The sequence below is a fragment of the Protomyctophum parallelum genome (genome assembly GCF_964188405.1).
Source record: "Protomyctophum parallelum genome assembly, chromosome: 2".
NCBI lineage: Eukaryota > Metazoa > Chordata > Actinopteri > Myctophiformes > Myctophidae > Protomyctophum > Protomyctophum parallelum.
In genome coordinates, this window is record NC_139699.1 from 7,692,638 (window position 1) to 7,708,809 (window position 16,172).

At 44.7% G+C, this 16,172-nt stretch overlaps 1 protein-coding gene across 1 annotated transcript in view; it reads left to right on the forward strand.

Moving 5' to 3' along the window:
• Window positions 1–16,172, forward strand: part of LOC310877409 (neural-cadherin) — a gene marked incomplete at both ends in the record, with an annotated part of 328,331 nt that overhangs the window by 264,215 nt on the left and 47,944 nt on the right. Inside the window, 4 exons of the mRNA XM_083791243.1 lie at window positions 1,087–1,214; window positions 1,454–1,577; window positions 5,192–5,372; window positions 6,934–7,100. Coding sequence (XP_083647369.1) covers window positions 1,087–1,214; window positions 1,454–1,577; window positions 5,192–5,372; window positions 6,934–7,100 — 600 coding nt within the window. The remainder of the gene's footprint in view (window positions 1–1,086; window positions 1,215–1,453; window positions 1,578–5,191; window positions 5,373–6,933; window positions 7,101–16,172) is intronic.

The following is a 16,172-nucleotide window of genomic DNA, read 5'->3' on the forward strand; positions in this document are numbered from 1 at the left end:
TTCAGGCAAAATAGGCAAACAGTAAAAATATCTAAAGGCTCACAACACGTTGCAATGAGCTTGTAGATCTGTCCGTTTACGATGAAGATCGAGATTTGGTATCTATAGACTAGAGGGAGAAATAGGACTTTTACTTGCCACATAGTTTTTTTCTATATTGCAGTATTGATACTTTTACTTAAGTAAAACATTTGAGTCAATTTTTTCCACCACTGTCTGCCACACAGGGAGGTCTTGGCAGATTCACTACTGTATATTATAGTGGAGGAACTGACTACAGCCTTCTGAGTGGGAGCCATCCCATTTACTGTACTGTACCTCCACAGACTGCTGTGCCGCTTATCAGGGCTGACGGGGCCATTCATATGTACCCTTAAGCTCACCTTGTGAAAGATGCCACTCTGTTCTCACTCAAACTGCCAAATTGAGTGATCTCCATATTATGCTAAACGTCTGCCAGCCTTCAAGTCGCTTAACAATTATAGACCATGAGAGAGGGAGAGCGTCCTGCTGAATAATATCACTGCTATGATCACACAACTGTCATTCACTACAACGAACACACAACCTCATGTGTTCTGTTTATATTGTAAAAGTTACAACCGTTAAATATTACACAGCTCTCAGCCTATCAGATTGCTTATTCAGAACCATATTATTTTTACCATAACTTATTTTTACCATACTGTACCTGTGTTTTATCCTTTTGACATAGATATGTGCAAATATATGGTATATGCATTTTTGTGAATCAATCAATCAATCAATCATATCCATTTCTATATGTGAGCCTCCAGGCCAAAGAGTACACAGACGTGATGCCAATGATCACATGACCCCAAGTTCTAGGCCTCCAGTTAGACCTCTATAGCAATGAGTACTGTCACAATTTAGAGCTTTTTAACACCTACTTTAACCAAAGAAAATAACTTACCCTACCTTTAAGATTAGCATCAGTCTTAGTTAGGAATTTTGAGGTATAGGATTAGGGTTAGGTAGCAGTTGGTTAAAGATCTTTGAAGTATTACTAAAAGCTATATTTAGACAAACGTGTGATTTTGTGTGTGCGTGCATGTGCTCCTCCAGGAGGTGCGCTTCACCCTGGATCGCTGTGCGGGAGCAGCGGTGATGGAGATGGAGGGGCTGGGCAGCTGGCTGACCACGGAGGACCACTCCTCCTGTGAGGTGACAGGGGTCACACCCAGCACGGACAGGTACACACACAGTGGCACGCACGCACGCACGCACGCACGCACGCACGCACGCACGCACGCACGCACACACACAGCCCTTTGATCATACATTTTATAGCAGAGAGATGTGTGTGTGTGTGTGTGTGTGTGTGTGTGTGTGTGTGTGTGTGTGTGTGTGTGTGTGTGTGTGTGTGTGTGTGTGTGTGTGTGTGTGTGTGTGTGTGTGTGTGTGTGTGTGTGTGTGTGTGCGCGTAATGCAGACACCTGAACATGAGCCAGGTGCTCCAACTAGGAGGTGTCAACGAGGACATTCCCTACGTCTATCCCCAACTCCAGCACAAACACTTCTCTGGCTGCATCCGCAATCTCATCGTGGACAGCAAGGTAACATGCATGCACACGCACATACACACGCACGCATGCATGCATGCACGCACGCACGCACGCACTCACACACTTTAAGTACACAAGGAGTCGCGCACACATGTGCACAGTGCCGCTTGGCACACGGAAAGGTAAAACAGATGCTACAGATTTATTTGATGCCGTTCTAATGAAATATGCAGATGCTTTATGCTACTGCCAGATTTCACTCCTGGCATTCGCCTCGATGTTGTTGTTATTACTTTTCAAGTACAATGTGAGGTGGAAATCTGTTGCTCCCGTTCCCTTCCTTCTCCTTGTCCATATGCCACCTCGACGCTGTTCAACTACAAAGCAAAGCAAAGCAAAGTTACTGTATTTACCCAGGGTAACTGGACTAAGCTCAAGAACTTGTTTACAGCCAAGCCCTGCTCATAGAACATTTCATGGTAGGGGTTCAATGCCTTGCTCAAGGGCACTTCAGCGGTGGTAATTTTAACGTGCCGGTCCGGGGATACGAACTAGCGACCTTCCGATATCAAGACCGCTCCGCAAACCGTTCGGCCACCACTGCCCTCCGCTGCACCACAATGACATGGCGGTGCTCCTTTTCCATATGCCACCTCAACGCTGTTCAAGCACCACAATGACATGGCGGCTGCTCCTTTTCCATATGCCACCTCAACGCTGTTCAAGCACCACAATGACATGGCGGCTGCTCCTTTTCCATATGCCACCTCAACGCTGTTCAAGCACCACAATGACATGGCGGCTGCTCCTTTTCCATATGCCACCTCAACGCTGTTCAAGCACCACAATGACATGGCGGCTGCTCCTTTTCCATATGCCACCTCAACGCTGTTCAAGCACCACAATGACATGGCGGCTGCTCCTTTTCCATATGCCACCTCAACGCTGTTCAAGCACCACAATGACATGGCGGCTGCTCCTTTTCCATATGCCACCTCAACGCTGTTCAAGCACCACAATGACATGGCGGCTGCTCCTTTTCCATATGCCACCTCAACGCTGTTCAAGCACCACAATGACATGGCGGCTGCTCCTTTTCCATATGCCACCTCAACGCTGTTCAAGCACCACAATGACATGGCGGCTGCTCCTTTTCCATATGCCACCTCAACGCTGTTCAAGCACCACAATGACAATGACGGCTGTGGAATTCAATCCAGCCACATTCATTCTCATTCAAGCACAGGGCATACTGTATACATGCTTTCTTAGAGCATGCACTAAAATGGTTTTGATTCATGTTAATACATTTTAGGCCTGACGTCGAAAAAAAAAAAAAACGTTCGCTCTGAAAGAATATATATTATTATATTATAGATTTGTGCCGCATTTTTACGATTTTTCAAAAATAGCAGACCTACAAACTCATATGAGCTTGTAGAGCTGCTATTTTTCAATAGCTAAAGTATAACATAATGCTTAGTTAAAACACCAAAAGGGGTTCCCTCCCAGAATTTGTTAATACATTTGTCTAGGCTAGGCCATTGTTCCATGAAAGATTTATTTTGATAATAATAATAATAATAATAATTAATAATACTAATAATAATAAGTGAACTTTGTAAGTGTCTCACCCTTACAGACTGACATACAGGGCCTAAAACATGTTTTTTAAATGAGCAGAGGAAATAATAAACCGCTTTGCAACATTGAGAACATTGTGTACATTATGAAACAAACTTAATAAATAAATAAAGATGTAAGCTGCAGACGTTTACTGCAGCTTACATGCTGAGTGAACGCTAGAGTAAACAATGTCGGACAGCTTGTTTATATGACATTTAGCACAGTGCCACAAGAAGTGGCCTCTGAGCTGTCAAAACAGATGTCTGCACGAAGCTGCATGGTGTTATTGCGTCACACTGTGCTCACTTGTGCACTCAAAAGACTAACGCGGTCACACATACACGCTCAGCAAAAGAAAACACTTGCGCACACACATGTACCCATCCAATCCAATGGATATCATGGAAAAGAAGGATGTTGTCTACACTGCATTGCAGGAGAAATGTAAAAGTTAGCAAGAACACTGCATCAAGACAAAGACATGCCTCGCGAGACAACGTCAGTGGGGAATACCTATACATGCTTGAGTGGTTCTTTTGAAATGTTTGGCCCAGTGAGGCCCATCAGCCCCAACAGACTACTGTGGGTAGGGGTCGAGTGGGTCGACTTTGGATGGATGGCGATTGCCATCCATCCACACTTGAAATACACTGGAATACACTGGCAGATTAATTACAATTTACAATTTAGGCATTTATCAGACGCTCTTAATCCAGAGCGATTTACATTAAGCAAGAACAAAAAACATGGCGATACATCACATACATACAAAGTAAGTAGTTATCATGAAACATGCGTAAGTTAAGAACGTAATGGAATATCTATAGCCTATAATGAAACTATACATATAAACTACCGCTAATTGATTTGACCCAGATTCCATTATACATTTTAAAAGGCTGTCATATAGCCTACTCTTTATATATTTTTTTAAATGTTCTTTCAAGGTTTGGCCTTTATAGATAAAAATGTATAAATTAATTTTCAGCTAACGGTATTTGAATAAAGGTTGTACACATCAGTGAAATTAACCGCCGGGAAAGTCCCTAATTGAGAGAGTGTAGACCTAACAAGCACCACCAATCAGTGCATGAAATATACAGGCTGCATGGCTAACAGGGCTTGGGCTTTACGGTACCCTACCATCTCCATATCATTTGGTATATTAAAAACATGAGTTATATTAATGAGTCATTAATGTTACTTGCATCAAGGCAATTATGTTGTGATTCTGCAGATTCTGAACAGTTGTTTCTTATAATGAAGATGTATTTGTTATCCATGGCATAAACAAGGGACATAATAACATCAAAAACCAAATAAGCAAATATCTGTATCAGTATCGGCTATAGCTAGTGCTATAGCCGATACTGATACAGATATTTGGTTTTTGATGTTATTATGTCCCTTGTTTATGCCATGGATAACAAATTGACTAAATTATGAAAAATAATCAAACAACAAAAATGTTAATTGCTGTCAAAAGACTACACTAAATCTCCACCAGGTGCTAAAATTACCACAGCAATCAGTGGCAGCCTGGCATAATAACTCACTGTCTGTCCTTTCTCACGATCCTCATAATCCCATCGTGCTCGCACCTGCAGTGAGATGAGCTCATAAAGAGGACAAGGGAGGAGAGGTTGAACATATTCATGTATTTTATTGAATGCTTTTGTGAGGACCTGAATTGAGGCCTTCAAGGTTCCCCTGTGGTCCTTTGAGCATCAGGTGTGCTCTTTGTCCACAATATTAAATGGGTATGAGGCTGAATATCGTCAGTGTGTGTGAGATAATGAATGAGTTGAATGATGAAGGTCTGCCCTACCCTGAACCCATGTTCCTAATCACCTTTTCAAAGTTTTCTTTCACAATTTATCTTTTAGTATAATGTCATTCTCTTACTGTCCTTCTTTCCCAATCTCGCTCCTTGCCCTCAACATTGCCACTGTCAAGTTATATTTTTTTGTCTGCTTTTTTCTTGTTTCCTTGTTTTACTTTTTCCCACATTGTCAAATTTCCCTCTCCTCTTCCCCCAGCTCTATGATTTGGGTTCTCCGGCGGACTCCCAGGCCAGCTCTCCAGGCTGCCTGACCACAGACAGCAGCTGTGTCAACATGGGTTATCCGTCCTGCGGCCACCGGGGACGCTGCCGTGGCGAGTGGGGCTCTTTCAGCTGCCAGTGTGTGCCTGGGTACACGGGCCACCAGTGTGAAGAGGGTAAACTCAACTTAGTTTTGTTTCTTTTTTCATATAAACACTAGTAAATATAGAAGGTAAATGGTGCATTTATATAGCGCCTTTAAGGCTCTTTACATAGGTTGTGCATTACATTCACCCGCACATTCATACACCGATGGTGGCAGAAACCATGCAGGGCACCAACCAGCACATCAGGAGCAATTAGGGGTTCAGAGTCTTGCTCAAGGACACTTCGACACTAACTCTGGGGGAGCCCGGGTTCGAACTGGCAACCTTGCGGTTACCATCCAGCTACTCTACCCCTGAGCCACCGTCGCCCCAAGTTGTATGTATGTAGTAAAAGAAGAAAAGTATATGTGTGTGTGTGTGTGTGTGTGTGTGTGTGTGTGTGTGTGTGTGTGTGTGTGTGTGTGTGTGTGTGTGTGTGTGCTCCTTGTCGTCCTTTTTGTTCTAGTTGTTTTAACACATTTTCTCCCCAATTTTGTAATTATGGCAATTCCTCCCATGTGTATTCTTGTCAGTGCCAGCCCCTACTCTTGGCCTGGGGAGGGTGTAGTAGACCACCGCATGTCCAGTTCAGTTCTGTGCTGAACAGGACCCCTGGCCAAACTGGAGTCCTAGATAGACCCTCCCCACCCACCCTCCCACCTATCAACACTCCCAATATCCTGTTAAATTATAACATTGTGCTTGTTGGTTTGCTCAGCCAGGCTGGAGGCGTCTGCTTGTATTGATAAGCATAATTTAAGCTTTATTTTTTTCAGCACCAAAAGGTGCTGCTCCAAACCTATTGCAGTTATGCTATACTTGATTTATCCCTGGGGAAATTCTTCTACTATTAACAGAGACTTGGTGCATTTACGTATAGATAATTATAGTAAATCACCTGTGCTTAATGTTCTAGGCTCTAGTGCTAACCTCTGACCCATAAGGCCTAGTGTATAGAAACAGGTACATTATCCTGAACAACATGGTCTTGGAGTGAATAATAGATTTTAAGATCGACAAATCCTTCTTCAGCCTAAGAGAGTTATCTCAGTGCAGCTTGTATGCAGGAATGAATAAACAGAAAAGGTGCTACTTCATTTTGCCCTATGAGGCGATACTCCATGAAATATTCCTCCTCTTCCATAGCGATGGAAGAGGAGGAATATTTCATGGAGTATCGCCTCATAGGGCAAAATGAAATAAAAGGTACAGTCGTTATTCCAACAGGCTTTGAAATAACGATGGAGGAATTAGTTTTAAAAGGATTTAGGTATTCTTGGTTAAACTTGCCTCGGTCCACTTCAGTGAATATACAGTATAGGCCCACAAATTCAATCAAACATGTTCCAAGCTAAACCTGTGTTCATGTATCTATGTATGCATTGTGGGGAAATTTGGGTCTAAAATGTGTTAATCCAGAATGTTATAATGCTCTCTCTCTCTTTGTGTGTGTGTGTGTGTGTGTGTGTGTGTGTGTGTGTGTGTGTGTGTGTGTGTGTGTGTGTGTGTGTGTGTGTGTGTGTGTGTGTGTGTGTGTGCGCGTGTGCGTGCATGCGTGCGTGCATCTCGGCCTCTGTATTGTGATAAGCAGAGGTTCCTCAGTATTCCTTTGACGGACGCAGTCACGCACACTACCAGCTGGCGTCCCCTCTGCCAGCCCGCAGGACAGTGGTCCAAGTTCTGGTACGAACCCGCAAACACAGCAGCACCATCCTCAACCTCATCTCCAAGGAACAGAGTGAATACCTACGGCTGGAGGTAAGGCTGTGTTTACAATGTTTTATAATTCAGTACCAATCAATTCCAGGCATGATTTGACATATTCAATTTGTATTATAAGGATATGATATGAAAATGAATAAAAAAACGAGAATTCTGGTTATTTCTTATATTCTCAAAGTGATGGTAACAGGTAGAAAGCTACCAAGTTGGTAGTGCTACCAGGGCCCAAATGATACCATGGAGGGCATGTGGGAACATAAAAATCATCATTAGAATCTTCCACCAGCATCTGGTGGCCTGGCCTGTGTGCGCGTACATGTTGCCACTCCAGGCAACCTTGACTAACAATCTAATTAATCCAGACATTCTCTCAGGGACAACTAAATCAGTTGTTCATAGAATTGTCCAATCTCCAAAGGAGAGTCTGTTGTCCTGTACACCCGTCTATTACCGCCTTATCTAATTAATAACACCACATAATGTCACCTGTGTCGGCCTGCAGCCAACGAAGCTGCTAACATCTCGCGGCTATCTGCCACCACAGCACCGGTCTCTTGCCTCAGTCGCTAGTTTCTTAACAGGCACCATTAGTACGTTATTTGTAACCCTGTTTATAGCACAGATTATCAGTTGGCAAAATGTCTACGTCAACTATGAAAAAAGAAAAGTCAATACCGAAGAAGACTGTCAATTCAAAACCTGAGCATATGGACAAAATCAAGGTTGGGATGCCGTGTAGGGCGCACGGTGGCACAGTCGGTAGTGCTGTCACGGCGTGTTTTTATTGCCCACCCGCCCCAGGGTAAGCAGACAGCATGTCCCAGGGAGAGCAGACCCAATTTGGATTCCTGTGCTAGTTAGCAACAAATATTCAGGCAGCTACTGTATAAGACTCGCATCAGCGGACACGACAGGCCAGGATTTCAAGCAAGCAATAGCTTACTTAGATTGAGCGCCACAACACCAGGCCTCATTACTTACTGCATGTCTTTGTTGCCCTTTGTTACCTCACACACCGAGTTGGCAGTGCCCGGCATCGAACCCAGAACCTTGGGATTGGAAAGCACGCACTCTATCCACCCGAGCTTCCACGATACTATTCCTATTATATAATGAAAGCAGAGGAACCCTTGACATCCTGTCCCTCTTCTTGCTTAATTCTGAGAGAGAACAAGAGTAAGTCTGTGTCCCTTGCTCTCTTGGTTACTCACTTTAACCCTCTTATTGCCCTTGCTATTGACGTAATGAATAAGAAAATCCCCCACCAGCCTTGATGTAATTGACGTAATTGTTTTTATTCCTTATAATCGGGGGCTTTGTTTTAAATTATGTAGCAACTTTTCAATATTGTACAAATTCCAGCATGCAAATGGAATGAAACTGTGAAGATGCATGTTGCATACTCTCCTTCGACAGCCCCCCCGCAATATAACTATATGACTGGAATTAAGTTTTACACTATGCAGTCAGTGTGTTTGCTTTTTAATCAGGGGAAGAGATTAGTTTGTTACTCTTGGCTGGCTGTACATCGTTCACCACGGGGAAAGTTTGTGTGTGTGCACAATCCGAGAAAGCCATTTATTTTTTCTCAGCGTTTCTTTCTTTCATTTTGTATACCTGCTTTAAATTGTGTATACGCACTGCCAGTTGTATCATGTTCATCATCATTATCCGTGCATACACACACACACACACACACGTGTGTGTATGTGTGTGTGTGTGTGTGTGTGTGTGTGTGTGTGTGTGTGTGTGTGTGTGTGTGTGTCTGTGTGTGTGTGTGTGTGTGTGTGTGTGTGTGTGTGTGTGTGTGTGTGTGTGTGTGTGTGTGTGTGTGTGTGTGTGTGTGCGTGTGCGTGTGTGCGTGCGTGTCTGGTGTGACACAACAATTCAGTTTTAATTTAGTTTTAATTAATTTAATTAATTGGATTTATCGATGGAAGAGGAGAACGTCAATGCAAATTAGCATTGTTGAAGCCCAGCAAAGCGCCACAACACTGGTTTCACGCCGGTAGGCAGTAATCCTGTAACATAACAATTTACTTTTAAAAGTACTAGAATTTCGCGGCACTGACGGGCCGCTCATCCCAGTTACGTTGCAGCGCTCTATGGGAAGATGGAAATTGCGGGAGTTGACTCCACGTAGTAACGGATGGGTTATTTAACTTATTAGTTATTATTATGTGTCCTTATTAGTGTAGTGTAGTGTAGTCAACACGTTATGGCTCGTACACACTGCCGGTATTTGCTCCGATTATGCTGTCGGGGAGCATTTTTGGCGCTGGCCGACAAAACCGCTGATCTGACGTTAAGCCGTGCCAAAAAGGTAGATCACGATCTACCAGTAGATCACAAAGGCTTTGCAGGTAGACCACATGACATGCCCCTAAAATATATATATAATTTTAATATAAAAAACGATTTTTGCATCTGCCGCTTGATGGGGCCTGTCAGCTCAAACACACAATGCAATACTTGTTGTTGCTTACAATCATCAGTAGCAAAGTCAAATACCAACAAAAATAAAACCCTACCATTTCCATTTCCCCCCCTCTATTTCAAATTCCATGTGCGTTTGTCTTATATGTAGCCTATGAAAGGCCCCTCAATTACATTTTGTAACTATTTTCAGCAATGGGATGATAATTTTATTTGGTGGGGAGCTGGTCGTTTTGAAAGTAGCTGTCAAGTAAAAAAAAGTGTTGGCACCCCTGGTATAGATGATTAGATATATATATTTATTCTGTCGGTAAATCCCTGTAGGCTACCCACATATTGGTAGCCTATATTAGCCCAATATTGGCCCAATATTGCTGCCACGTTTTCTCGGCGCTCCGCTGTTTCTTTTGCCCCCTCAATGTCGTAACTGTTCTGGGACTGCAATCGTGGCTAATGGCTGGGAAGCTTAGGCGCGTCACTGCGTGGCAGGCGAAATAGCCAATGCGAACTGTCTAATCGTAATACTTAGGCAAAAACCAACTATTGTCGAAGAACAATGTTGATGTAACTAAGAGATTCGCTGATTGAGCTATATTTTATAAACAGAGATTTAGAAGGAACTAGAACTGCACTCTGTCGAGTGCATACTTGCTTGTTGCACACTAGTATAGTAGTATAGTGCGCAAGCAGAGCGCGCGAGTACTTTCGACCGCTACAAACTGTCAAATCTCAGTTTCTCTGTGAAGGAACGTTTGAAATGTTGATTAGGTTTAACTATTTGCTACCTACCTACTTTATGCATGTTACGTAATGACTACTTGTGCCTGATATGGCAGTGGTGCCAGATTACATACATGTATACATAAGAGCATTACCTTTCATTCTCCCAACACTAAAACATATCGTCATTACGTCACCATCGAAAACCAATTACACTCTGGCATTGGGTCCTTTAATCCACATCTTTATTACGTCATCATTGAGAGCTAGTTATACATATACTATGTAAATGTATGTATATGTAATTTGTAAGTTGATTAGCGGTATATTTTATGTTTACGTCATCATTGAGAGCTAGTTATACATATATATGTAATTTGTAAGTTGATTAGCGGTATACTGTGGTTACTTTGCGCCAAAAACCGTCCCAGCCAACCCGCCACTTTTGATGCGTATGCAAATAAAACAGCAAATTGTGCCTGATTTGCTGGGACCAGATTACATACATGACCATATTTCTTACGTCATCATTGAGAGCTAGTCATACATATACTATATATATGTAATTTGTAAGTTGATTAGCGGTATACTGTGGTTACTTTGCGCCTAAATCCGTCCCAGCCAACCCGCCACTTTTGATGCGTATGCAAATATAACAGCAAATTGTGCCTGATTTGCTGGGACCAGGTTACATACATGTATACACAGTAACATTACCTTTAATCCTCCCAACACTAAAACATATCGTCATTATGTCACAGTCGAAGACCAATTACACTCTGGCATTGGGTCCTTTAAAGGAGAATTCCATGCTAGAATGCTTTCTTATCTTTCTTTGTAGTTGTTACGTCCCCACCAAAGAGGTCCAGGTGTTTTTTTGTGCAAAAACTCCTTATTGGCTATTTTCCCTACCATAAGCCCTCAATGAATTGCATTGCATTGAATGGGAATTGAATGGGGCTAGCCGCTATGGGGTGTTATGCTAATTTGCTTATTTCCATCGAAAGAAGTAGTAAAGTGTGCCGCTTTGGATATTATTTACATTATGAAGAGAGTATATATACAAAGAAATTATAATTTTGAGCGATGGAAATAAGCTAAATAGCACAACACCCCATAGCCCCATTCAATTCCCATTCAATTCAATGCAATTCATGTAGGGCTTATGGTAGGAAATAGCCAATAAGGAGCTTTTGCACAAAATAACACCTGGACCTCTTTGGTGGGGACGTAACAACTACAAATAAAGGTAAGAAAGCCTTTTAGTATGGAATTCTCCTTTAATCCACATATTTCTTACGTCATCATTGAGAGCTAGTTATACATATACACACCATGTACTCTGGTCCCAGCAAATCAGGCACAATTTGCTATTTTATTACATATATATAGTATATGTATGACTAGCTCTCAATGATGACGTAAGACATATGATCATGTATGTAATCTGGTCCCAGCAAATCAGGCACAATTTGCTGTTTTATTTGCATACGCATCAAAAGTGGTGTGTTGGCTGGGACGGTGCATACGGAACGGGCGAAACTATTACTTGCGTGCTCTGCTTGCGCAAGTAATAAGCAAAATCGTGAGCCTCCTTCCGTGATGATGTTTCTCTGCGGACACCGGACTCGGAGAGGGGAATCAGATCAGGGCGTGGCTTCCAGGCCGCCGATGTCCGTGTGTGTGTGTGTGGGACACGGGGCAGTGTTGTGTGTTGTGTGTGTGTGTGTGTGTGTGGGGGGGGGGGGGGGTAGTGTTGTGTGTGGGTTTGTGTGTGGAGTGGGCATGGCTCCAGGTGTGTGTGTGTGTGTGCGTGTGTGTGTGTGTGTGTGTGTGTGTGCAATCAGAAGTACTCGGCAGTAGTGAAATAGCCAATGCGAACTGTCTAATCGTAATAGTTAGGCACAAACCAAGTATTGTCGAAGAACAATGTTGATGTAACTAAGAGATTCGCTGAGTGAGCTATATTTTATATACAGAGATTTAGAAGGAATAAGCAAAATGGTGAGCCGACTATTCCTTCTTCCGTGAGGATGTTTTTCTGCGGACTCGGAGAGAGGGAGATCAGATGGCAGCAGCCAAAGGGGGAGGGGCTGAGAGCTAGTGTGGCCAATTAGAATGCTTATGGGCACATGTTTGTGGCCAATTAGAATGCTTATGGGCACATCTTTCGCAGGCACATCTTTTGCGCACTTGTTTACACTTATCACAATAATAGATAACATTACCGAACACTGGGCAGGAGAGAGTGGACATAATAGAGAAAATCTGATAAAGAATGTGGAAATGAGGGGCGGGACAGTTTTTGCTACAAAAATCCTGGACTTGACTCTGCACTCCAGTGGACCTCGCCCCTCTGTTTGGGAACCACTGCTCTAGGCAAACTAAACACGTGGACATAACTCGCATACGTAGAAAATGTAGAGTCAACACAAACATGTGGCACGCATGCGCGCGCGCACACACACACACACACACACACACACACACACACACACACGCGCGCACACACACACGTACACACACTCACACATTATGAACACACCCCACCAAGGGAGCAAGCTGGAGTGGAGCCAGATTGTTGTGCTCTATTCAGCTTTAATTGGGGGTAAAATCAGGTGGCTGTGCACAGCACTCAGTGTGCGCTTGGTAAAAGTGCCGCCCCAGTGGATTCCAAATATAATTAATATTTCATCACAGAGACTTGAAATGAGCCGCAGTTCTCCAGCTAAACAACCTTGGAGCCGACCAGTGCTGCACTTAGGAGGGAAGAAGGGAGGGAACAAAGGTAGACACTAGACTGTAGAAGGTATAGAGTGAGGGACTGTAAAGAAGCACAGCATGAAGACAGTGAGATCAAATGGGGAGAAATAAGCGGAGAACATGAAGGGGAGCAAATGATGCACAGCACGCACGCACGCACACCGTGAAACCAGTGTTGTGGTGCTTTGCTGGGCTTCAACAAGGCTAATTTGCATTCTCCTCTTTCCATCGATAAATCCAAAACTAATGTGAATTGTAGTGTCACACAAAAAGTGGCGACCCATTGGATAGAATGATTACGCAATCAACACAGACTGCAAGGCATCGGCCACCGATTTCTGTGACAACGTCTGTGCAAGTCTCCAGACGAGATTTGTCGGTGTGGATGTGTCGGATGGATTTTCCTTTTTCCTTTCTGGCAACAGAAAGAACAGGAACATATTGGTCATAAATGTTAACAAAGTAGAGCCATTAGTTAGTGCAAAACGCAATAATATTATTACTCCTGCCACCTATCTTTTTCTGTGACTCTCTTTTTCATCCATTCTTTCTTTCTTCCTTCGTCTTCCCTAACAGATCTAACAAATTGGTTTTGTTTTGTGCGTGCGTGTGTGTGTGTGTGTGTGTGTGTGTGTGTGTGTGCAAATTTTGTTTTAATTAATTTAATTTAGTTTTGGATTTATCGATGGAAGGAGGAGAACGTCAATGCAAATTAGCATTGTTGAAGCCCAGCAAAGCGCCACAACACTGGTTTCACGCCGGTAGTCTGCACTTGAGTGCAGTATGTGTATTCCGTGCACACAAACGCACACGCAGTCACGCACGCACGCGCACACACACACACACACACACACACACACACACACACACACACACACACACGCACCCCTGAACTAAGGCTGTCCCCGAACATTCAGGGTTCGAATGTTCGCTCGTTAGGGTTGACACTCGAATCTTAATTCATGGGCTTGAACCATTCATTTTTTTTAAATATTATTATTTATGTTTTTACTCTGAAATAAATCTCGGCGAGAATGCGATATGCATAATAAGAGTACTATGTTCATGTTGTGTTTACAATAATTTGAAAGTCCTGCATGACAGCAGAAGAGACTAACACATGTGACACACACACACACACACACACACACACACAGTCACACACACTATGCCCACTTCACTTCAATGTGCTTCTGAGAGTACACAGGTGGAACAAATTAATGAACGAGTGACAGCTAACTTCGGGTTACTTCAGTAACCTCAGTTGTATAAGTGACTCGAAGAAGAGAGTCATATGGGTCCGAGACACTTGGTGGCGCTGGAGCACAGAACAAAACATAAACTCACGAGCTAATTTATTGGTTCGTGGAGCTGTCACTCAGGGCGGCGCCCCCGGTCCCAACCCGCAGGTATAAAACCGGTGGGCGTGAACGCCGAGTCATTCCTATCAACCATTTTTCTGCCGCCTGCCAAAGCAGACGGGCAGTTCGATGACTCTCTTCTTCGAGTCACTTATACAACTGAGGTTACTGAAGTAACCCGAAGTTGTCTTAAGTGCCTCTCTCGAAGAGAGTCATATGGGTCATCATAAAACTCCCGTATGATCACCCCGGCTGACAGGACCGCTCCACGGTCCCCCTTTTCCCAGAGAGACGTCACCATCAGGTGAATGTACGTCCCTCCCGCAAGGGAGACTGAGAAGGCTAGCCGGGTCATATACCCGGTGGCCCAGAGTCCCTCTAACAGGTAAAAATCTAAAAAACACTGATAGATAGGTGAGGGGACAAAAAATCCTGGGAAGCCAACAGTACCACTGTCCGCTGCCATCCAGGAAGTTTCCCCAACCCCACAGACGCAACCCCTCCAAGAGGGCGGGATCCCAGGAACCCCCACCAGGCCCTAGCCTGGTGGTCAAAGGATCCCCAAGAGGAGCCGACAGCTATGCTGCCTTATGTGCTCCTCGCAGTCTGCAGAGTTCATGTCTTACCTGACTAATGTGCGGCAGCTCCCAGGACTGCATGGGCCAGGTTCACGGGAGCCACATCAAGATTGTAGTATGTGGCGAAAGTCGACGGAGTCAACCAACTCGCCGCCGCACACACATCCTGTATAGGAACGCCCTTCGCTAAGGCCCAGGATGCTGACATGCCCCTTGTGGAGTGAGCACGCAGTCCCTCGGGGAGATCCACTCCACCGGTAGCGTAAGCCAGTTGTATGGCCTCCACAATCCATTGTGAGAGCCGTACTTTCGTGACGGGTTTCCCCTTCCGCTGTGCCTGAGGGGCCCAAGCAACGAAAAGCTGATCCCCCTTCCTGAAGGGGGCTGTCCTGGCCTTGTACAGTTTCAGTGCCCTGACTGGACACAGGCGATGTAACCGCCCATCCTCCTCCGAGGCAAAGGGCGGTGGATGGAAAGCCACCAATTCCACTGGCTCACAGCCAGAAGGAAAATTCTTCGGCAGGAACGACAGGTTCGGCCTGACCGTAACCCTAGTGTCATCGCCACTGAATCTCATGCAGCTCACGTTAACCGAGAGCGCGTGAATGTCGCTCGACCTCTTAGCTGTCGTCAATGCGACCAGCAAAACGGTCTTTAGAGAGAGGAACTTCAGGTCCACCGTGTCCAACGGCTCAAAGGGTTCCTTTGTGAGCGCATCCAGTACAACCGTCAGATCCCAGGCTGGGACCAGGGACCTAGTAACTGGCCTGAGATGCATGACACCCTTCATGAACTGTCGGACCAATGGGAGCTCGCTCACCTGACCGTTGTTTATGCCCAAGTGGTAGGCGGAAATAGCCGCCAGGTTGACCTTCACCGAGGACAAACCTAGACCTCTGTCCAGGAACTCCTGTAGATAGGACAAGATGAGAGCCACCGGAGCTTGGAACGGGAGGATCCTCTCTGGCCTATTCAAACACCAGCGCACAAACAGCTGCCATGCTGTATTGTAACGCCGTCTGGTAGACGCGGCCCTAGCACTCAGAATGGTCTCGATGACGTTCTGTGGCAAGCCGGCTATTCCAAGAGGGGCCCCCTCATGGGCCAGACCCATAGGTCCAGGTCCTGGGGGCGCGGGTGGAATATCTCTCCGCCGGCCTGCGTGAGCAAATCCCGCCTCAGGGGGAGTTGCCACGGTTCGCGGTAGAGGAGGGGGACAACGTCCTGCCTCCATGATCCCCAGGCCGGAG